Source organism: Macadamia integrifolia, chromosome 7 (genome assembly GCF_013358625.1).
Source record: "Macadamia integrifolia cultivar HAES 741 chromosome 7, SCU_Mint_v3, whole genome shotgun sequence".
NCBI classification, from domain to species: domain Eukaryota; kingdom Viridiplantae; phylum Streptophyta; class Magnoliopsida; order Proteales; family Proteaceae; genus Macadamia; species Macadamia integrifolia.
The window spans coordinates 17970580-17979614 of NC_056563.1; the positions used below are offsets into that span (position 1 = coordinate 17970580).

The 9035-nt window shown below is 39.8% G+C and overlaps 1 protein-coding gene and 1 long non-coding RNA gene across 2 annotated transcripts; both read left to right on the plus strand.

Moving 5' to 3' along the window:
* The first annotated feature begins 2360 nt into the window (after nucleotides 1-2360).
* On the plus strand, nucleotides 2361-4618 carry LOC122083670 (pentatricopeptide repeat-containing protein DOT4, chloroplastic-like). The gene has a single exon (XM_042651539.1). The coding sequence runs from the start codon at nucleotides 2520-2522 to the stop codon at nucleotides 4497-4499; it is 1980 nt and encodes a 659-aa protein (XP_042507473.1). The 5' UTR covers nucleotides 2361-2519; the 3' UTR covers nucleotides 4500-4618.
* A 32-nt stretch (nucleotides 4619-4650) lies between these two features.
* LOC122083671 lies at nucleotides 4651-5799 on the plus strand. Its single transcript, XR_006141700.1, has 2 exons — nucleotides 4651-4751; nucleotides 5304-5799. It is a non-coding gene; the product is annotated as an uncharacterized LOC122083671 (long non-coding RNA).
* The last annotated feature ends 3236 nt before the right edge of the window (nucleotides 5800-9035 follow it).

Here is a 9035-nt window from a genome sequence, read left to right on the forward strand (position 1 = left end):
ATATATACACACATGGCAACTTCATTGAATAAGAAAAGAAAAGGATGGTGAACAATAGAAACACTTCAATGTTTTTGTTTTTTTGATAAAAACACTTCAATGTTTGAGCTAGTAGGAATTTTAGATGTGTCCAACTACATTAAAATTTCTCTTTAACAAAATGTGGTTTTCATAGAACATGGTTTTTCTACCAAAAATAAATAAAAATAGAACATGGTTTAAAAATACGGGTGAGACAAGGCCGGGTTGGACCGGGTTTCTTAAAACTTTAACCTAATCCTAGGTCCTCAAAATTCAACTCAGGCCCAATCTAACCCTGCCGGATTCATGTTCAGGCCTAACCCTATCGGGTTCATACCAACCCGATCCGGCCCTAATTCACCCTGTCAGGGCTGGGTTGGGCCGGGTTGGGTCGAGCTGGGCTGGGTTGGGTTGACCTTGACTTCTGCAATGGTTGGATTAACCGTGATTTACCCCTTTTTTTTTTTCATTCATATCTTATACATTAAAAAATTATAGAAAAATGAAATATCAATAGGAGCCCTAAATTCTAATATAAAAATTCAAGGTTAAATTTCAGGCCGGGTTGAGTCGGATTGGCCCTGGCTGAGGCCTCAACCCCAAGCCCAACCCAACCTGGACCCAGTTGGAGTTTTTTAACCCTAACCCGCCCTCAGGGTCAAAAACTTGGCCCAAGCCCTATTCGGGTTCAGAGCGGGTTTGAGTTGTTAGGGCCAAACTTTCATCCCTAATTTAAAAAATATTCGAATTCAACGATTGAGTGTGTTCCAGCCACAAATTTTAAATTTGAGGATTGAGAATGAGAACACCTTTCCTATGAGAGGGATTATGTATAATATAAGGGTAAGAGGCGTCCGAATTCTTAAAGCCCTCAACCTCTTAATGTACTATTCTTTGGAATCAACCCACTTATGCAAATGATGAAATACAAGACATCATATCCAAATAGCAATCACAAAAAAATAAGAACTAATGGTTATTGCCAATAAAAACACCTTGCAATCATCTTTCGATAAAGATGAATGAACAATCAAAGATTTTAACATATGGAGAATGGACGAAGCTTGGAGGAGCAATGTCTTGTAGCATAGAGATACTTTCTCAGTAAAATCATAGGAGAGAAAAGTTGCCAATCTGTTTCATTTTCTTTCCTACAAAACACATAAAGGCGATCATGAGCTTGCAAATCCCAAGGGATTTTAGGTACTGACATATCAATTTCGAAGTAATATGTGGCATGTGGGTGCGAGCAAATGTGATTGACCCCTCTTGATTCTAAAAACGAGAGAAAAGAGACCTACCACGGTAGTGATCACCTCCTGCACTTTTACTCGATGGTTAAAAAAATAAAAGTGGTAAACATTTTAGGGAGAGGGGTCGCATGGTTACTGCATTCGCATGAGGACCAATGAAAGAATATATAAAGGCATCAATCATGGGACACATGATGGCCTTTTCAGACAATCCTTTATCTAGACATAAGGGTATGATCAGGTAACGTTCTTTTTCCTAAACTTCAAAATTAGAAAAAGACAAAAACACCCCAAGAATGAAATCCAACCTACCAGTCAAACAAGCCTTTGCTACTTTGCTAAATTTAAGGTTCTAAACAAAAAATAACTCTGCAACTCCTAGCTCTTCCTATAGATATGTCTCTTGGATTGCATGGGATCTAAGGTATGGCAAACATAATACCCCACTTCTTAGCTTTCCTGAAGTGGTCCGTATATATCCATAAAGAGCTTTCTCCAAAGGAGCTACCACAATTAAAATATGGAACCCTAGAAAAGGCCATTAACAGAGCCCTCTCTATTATTTAGGGTGAGAAACTTGGATCATGTGACAGTGGTGGCCCATATCCATTTAAATATCCTAATTTCTTTTTAAACATAGACAACATGTGCACATGAGTGCCACCCCCTTCTTATAGGGCCCTAACCATTACTTCCCTTATATTCTAATGAAATTGCAAACAAACCCTTTTCTTGCCCATGTCCATGTCCATGTCCATGGCCCAACCCAAAATGGAATCCTGGTTTGGACTCTAGCATTCTCTGCACAGCTCAGACTTGGTAGACTGCTCCACCTCTCTGGTCCATTACTAACTGTGTCTTTTGGTGTATTCTTGTGCAAGGAAACACTCCATCCCTAGTTCACATGTAACATAAGTACCAAAATTTCAGGTCACGGGTCCAGTGGGGCCCATGAAAGAATTTGTTGGCATTTGTCAGCCCACAATGGTGATGGACCACACCCAGCCAAAACCTGGTCCATGGAGTACAGATTTTAGCCCAGCCCATTAACATCACCAGAAGAACAATCAACATCCCAATGAAGGAGTCGGGCTGTCTGTAATCTGTATTAGTCCAGTGACTCCAGTCTCATTGAGCTCCAGCAATTCCCGCCAAACTTCCTTTCCCTTCTTTAACGGTCACCAAGGAATCTGAAATGGGATTATAGGAAAGCTTAGCTTTTGATTTTGCGAGATTTCAAATGAGATGAGAAGATGGACTTCTCAACCTCGAATCTTATCTTTCATTGGGACCCATTTGAGAATCCTCACTCCTTCCGAACTCAACCATCTGCTTCAAATTTGCAGCAATTCAGCCGCATTGAAACAGGGCAGGCAAGTTCATCAGCAGATTATTCTTCATGGGTTGGGTTTCAATTCATTCATGGCGACCAAATTGATCCAGATGTATGGGGATTGCAACGATTTCATCTCTGCCCACATATTGTTTGACAAATTGCCTCAACCCAATGTGTTTGCATGGACGGCTATCCTCGCTCTATACTCGAGGAATGGAATGTATCACCAGTGCCTTAATGCTTACAGGGAGATGCAAGTGCAGGGTGTCAGACCCGACGGATATGTCTTTCCTAAGGTCCTTAGGGCCTGCGCTCAATCCTTGTCCTTGGAGGAGGGAATTCAAATCCACAAAGATATACTCAGGTGCGGTGCTGAATTCAAGCTGGAGGTCTGTAATTCCCTGATCGATATGTACTCAAAATGTGGTGATGCTCAAACAGCTCGACGGGTTTTTGACAAAATGGTGGAAAGAGATATATTATCGTGGAATTCTATGATTTCAGGTTATGTCTGCAATGGGTTTTTTGATTTGGCTATAGAAATGCTGGGTTCAATGAGATCAGAAGGTTTGGAGCCTGATTTGGTCACTTTGAATACAATCATTGATGGATATTGTCGTATGGGGTTGTGTGAGGAAGCTTCAGGGATCTTTGAACAAATTAAGGAGCCTAATATCATTTCATGGACCACTTTAATGTCAGGTTATTCAAGGATTGGGAAGCATGAGATATCCATAGGGATTTTCAGGAAAATGATGCTTAGAGGAATGGTTTTTCCCGATGCAGATGCTATTTGCAGTATCATTGTCTCATGCAAAAATCTAGGGGCTCTGAGAAGTGGACGGGAAGTTCATGGGTATGGAATTAAAACTGGATCCTCATTCAAGTTCTACAATTCAACAGGGGCAGCCTTGTTGACAATGTATGCTAGGTGTGGTAGGTTTCAAGATACAAGAAATGTATTTGCATTGATGGATAAACGTGATATTGTTACATGGAATGCAATGATTCTTGGGTTTGTACTTCTCGGACGGGATGACTTAGCACTTACATGTTTTAGTGAAATGCAATCAAGTGGAATTAGAAGTGATCATATAACACTATCGACAGTTTTTCCCATTTGTGATCTTCAATGTGGGAAACAAATGCACGCCCTCATCTGGAGAAATGGTTTCGATTTGGCTATTCAAGTATGGAATGCGTTGATCAACATGTACTCCAAATGTGGAAGCATTGGAGCTGCTTACACTGTATTCTCAAACATGGAAACCAAAGATGTGGTATCATGGAACACAATAATTGGAGCATATGGAATACATGGGCAAGGCAGAGTGGCTCTCAAGCTTCTGCAAGAAATGAAAGAGTCTGGTGTTCAACCCAACTCTGCAACTTTCACTTCTGCGCTCACTGCTTGCAGCCACTCAGGTCTTGTGGATGAGGGACTCCAACTCTTCAACAGCTTGATCTGCAACTTTGATTTCTTTCCAAGTATTGAACAGTTTGCATGTATTGTCGATTCACTTGGACGTGCTGGGCGACTTGAGGAGGCCATCACCTTCATAAATAAAATGCCAATTGAGCCTGATAGGAGCATCTGGGGGGCTCTGCTTGCTGCCTGTCGGGTCCATCAAAATATTGATTTTGGAAGGCTAGCTGCAGAGCACTTATTTCACTTGGAACCCAAAAACCCTGGAAATTATATCACGCTGTCAAATATATATGCGAGAGCTGGGAGATGGGATGATGCTGTGAGAGTGAGGAAGCTAATGGAAGATCGAGGATTGATGAAGCCATCTGGACATAGCTGGCTTGAGACCGCTGATTCAGTAGTGATTAGTAAGACATCGGTTGAAGGGATAGTTCAAGATGATCTTGGAATCTTTATTTAGTGCAACTAGGAAGTGAAGAATTGAGGAAAAATTTTCTTTCTTATGGAAATTCAGTCCAAGCTCTAATTTACAACACATCACTGAAACAACAGGAATGCAGATTTTTTGGTTGCGACAGCGTCTCAAGATGTTTATATTGTTGGGCGGGGGGTTGGGGGAGGCTTCTAAAGGGAATCTTGACTGCCATTATTTGCAATTCCCATTTAAGGGTGTAAGAAGGCCTTTATTCACTTCTAGATTTTCCCCCCAGAGGTAAGAATATTGCATTCACTACTTTTAGGATGAACCAGTTATTTTATTTACTGCCAAGACTACTGTTCATACATTTCTCCTTTTGGTTAATGACAACAACTGTTACTGTTTGTAGGATAGTTTTGAATTTCCTAAAAAGATAAATGGCTCTATAGAAGTAAATAAATGCTAAAGGAAAGTGAGTTTTGAAATGAGAAACATTTCCATGCAATGGAAAGTTTAATGATGCAGTTCTCACTATAGAGCTGCCTTGTCAATATCAGAAGGCCTAAATGAAAACATATTATTGGATGTTTATGGTGCTGCATTATTTGCAGAGGATTTTTCACCGAGTGTTCTCATATAAGCAATATGATCATTTAAATGTGATTAGATATTTCACTGATGATTTGACTGAATTTAATGTCTGATTATGGACACACAGATTCAATGAGTCTACTAGAAAAAGAAATTTAAAATTTTGAGGAATCATTTAAGGTTTATTTATATTCTCAGTTTCTCTCTTTTGATGGACTTGTAGCCTTTTTAGGAACTGCTGTTTCTTTCTTTCAGTTGAGGCATGCTACTTCAGGATATAGACTATGGATAATGGATCCACTCCCCATTAGCTACAGATTTCCTGTTGCAGGAAACCATACTATCCAGGGGCCTTGGAGAGCACTTCACTATCTGTTGTTTTTGCCACATTAAAGAACTGGTTTGGTCAGAGCTTGCAAGCCACGTAAACCCCCGGGGCGCAAATGCAAGATGAGGGAGTGTCATCCATTTAGCTAAATGGGGAGAGATGAGGGAGTTCACCCGCTGAGGGGTAAAAAGGTAATTTGAAGTGTACCCTTATAAATCTAATATGGTAGTGGTTTGTAGATCATTGTTGTATTTTTTTTTTGTGTGTGTGTGTGTGTGTGTGTTAAATCTTCTTAGTCCTTTTGCAAAGAAAAAACAGGATGTTATCAGTTTCGTATCCTGGATCGGACTCAGTTTCCCATAACCCATTGTAAAGACACAATCTTTTCATTCAGGTATTGACCCTCTATTGGTGGGTGGTAAATGGTTGGCATGAAGAGAATCTTTTTCCCTCTTTATTTCTCTTGTTCTCCCATGAAATGATATCTCTACCCATATTTTGAAATTGAGTTTTTTGTCAGAGAGTTGGCGTGCAGCATTATTCTTATTGTTCTGTATAAAACAAAAGAAAAAAAAAAAAAAGAGAAGACTGGTTATGCCGTCAGGATGCCCAAATCTATGTCTATCACTCTCCTCTTTTCTTAAAAAGAAATAGGGGGAAAATTTTATAATAAATCAAGGAGATCAAGGGGAGGGGAGGGGAGGGGAGGGGAGGGGGGGAGGGGGGGGGGATGGGAAAATAGAGGTGCATGCGCCTTGTCGGCTTGTCCATCATATCACAAAGTAGCATCGCTAAGGTTTGATGGAATCAAAAGTGCAGCAATCAAAATAAGGTTGCCCTTGCCCCTTGGACCCCTCCTCAAAGCCCATAGGTGAAAATTAATTGTGATGCAATGTAGGATCCTTCCAGTGGAAAATGTGGAGTTGGCCGGGGTACTTATTCAGGATCATGAAAAGAAATTTCTTTTGGCTAAATCTGAGAAGCTTATTTTTGCTGATATCATAGAAGGTGGGGCTCTAGCTTTGCGTTTCGACAGCCTTGAATGGATCTCTCTCGGAGTGGAGCACATCGCTGTTGAATCAGATAATAAAGAAATAACTTCTTATCTACAGCAGTCCAGTTGGTCGGTTTTGCTGTCCATTTTGCTGATAATCTTAGATATTAGACATATTGTGAATTATTTTCTCTCATGTTCCTTCTCTTTTGTTCTTAAAGGAGTCTAACATGTTAGCGGACTATTTAGCTCAAAAGACTCTATCTAGTGGACAACAATTTAACCAAAATTTAATACATGGTTCACGAAAAATTATAATTCCCCAACCTCATGCCCAATCAATCCAACACTTATAAATCAATAGATTTCTTTAAAAATAAATAAATAAATAATATTATGAAATGAGTAAATTACAGACGTACGTTCGAGGACAGATGCAGAAAGCCCTGAGAATCAGGAACACGTTACACATGGGATGGCCGGGCATAGCATAGCGGAGCGAGCAATTAAAGAGGAGGAAAGTGAATATTCACGTACGTGAATGTACGTGAACGATCCTGGTCCGTGGATATGGCATCTATTAAATGAGGAGAGAGAAAATATATGCCATATCCATGGACCAGGGTCGTTCACGCACATTCACGTATGTGAATATTCCCTGCTCTCATTAAAGAGGGAGGGAGGGAGGGCCGGAGCGGTGGGTGGGTGACGCAAAGAAGAAGGCATGAAGCAATTATGCATGCATTGGGATTCCCTTCATATCATCATCATCGGATTCTCGTTGTCTGCTATGTTGTGGTGCAGTTCTCCTTGTCTGGTCGACTCACCTAGGGGTCCCAATTCTAGGCCCGCACAGGGCAGGTCCGATCTAAAACCGATATGGGTCCGTTTATTAAACATGTCGGGATCATGTCCAGCTTAATTAATATTTGGTGGTTTTCGTTGCAAGGGTGTTATTTAATGGACGCTTGATCAGAACTGACCGATTGATAGTAACTCAGTCCAACATGTTTAAAGACCATTTAGAGCCCCTTAGAACTTGTTTATTAAGTTTGACACATTTAAAGCCCATTCAGAAATAATGGTCTCATTAATTCATTTAAAGCCCGTATAAGACTCATTTAGCCTGATCAAAGACTGATGCCAGCCAACCCTTTATAAATGGGACCATGCATCCATGCCTAGCATGAGGACAGATTACTTAAATTAATACATAATAGTTTTGTGACTTAGATACTATCAAGGGGACTTAATCCACGGATCAGGTATTATAGCACTCTCCAGAGGGAGCAATAATGCTAACCACCAGGCAAGCCCTGAATCGCCAACTTAACCTTATTCCAATTAATGGAATTTGTTAGTCCAATATCAATAATCTTTCATCAATATAGTTTATTAGTTTATGTAATAAGACCCATTGGCAGTCATTGTATAAATACATGTTTCTATGTACTTGTTTTGGAAGCAAATAAAGCCCCTGTATTAGAAAAAGTTTATCTTCACCTAGGGTGAAAATATGATTGAGAGGGTTATCATTATATTGTGATGAAGTCCATCCTACCGTTTAAGTCACATCTATTCATCATACAAGAACAAACTCAGCCCTATTCCACCTTAATGGGGTTGACTACAAAACAAAGTAGGAAAAAAAATAAGTCTAAACAAAAAACGAGGAATGAAGAGATGAAATGATAAGAGAAAATAAAAGAAATATGAAATTAGGGTGAAAGAGGCGCAACCAATCAAGGTAAGGAGAATCCCAACTAAATGGGATCGGCTACATTGATTATTTCCCTCCAATTGGTTTTATCCAAGATCATACTTGGGACAAGACCAAGACTATGCATGTCATTCCTTCCTACTTCTCCTTTGGTCATTTTAGGCATAGTCTTAGCTCTTTTAGCTTCTTCAATTTGAATGAAATCACTACTCCTTACTAGGGTATCCTCAGGCCTCCGTTGAACATGACTATACCACATCAAACAACTTTCGTAAAATTTGTCATTGATCGAGAAAACTCTCATATCAATTCTAATATATTCATTCATTACTTTATTCACATCTATTGATTATAAGGACAGAAAATCTATTCACCTTTCACCTTAGGTGAAAAAAAAACTCTGTTGCTATTGTAGTATCATCTTAAATAAGTGGAATAAATGTAATTAACAAGATTACCTCTAAGTAGCATGGTTTCAGGTATTGGGATTGGATCAGCTGATACTACAGTTCAGATTGGTATCGGTACAGCCCAATCCTGATTCCTAATACATGGCCGATCCCCTATAAATGGAATGGTGTGGACTAGGTGAGCTGTGGTACGCATAACTCTCACTTTCACTGCTACTATCCACTTCCTCTCTCCACCTATCAACAAAAAAAAAAAAAAAAAAAAAGGTAAACCTATAAAAAGATACAAGTAAAAAATGCATGGCCAAAATTGTCCGATTGGAGTCAATTCAAGTCAATCTATATTGATAGTGTATCGATTTCCGAGATGACACCGATCCAATATCATGCACTAAATCCATGCTAAGTAATTGTTAGCACTTAAGATAGCATCCGGCTCCTCTCCAACATGCATTAGGTGATTGGAAAGACCCAGACGTGCACCCCTAGTCCTCTTAACCATCGGATGCATGTTGGGTGGGTTGGAGGACTGGAC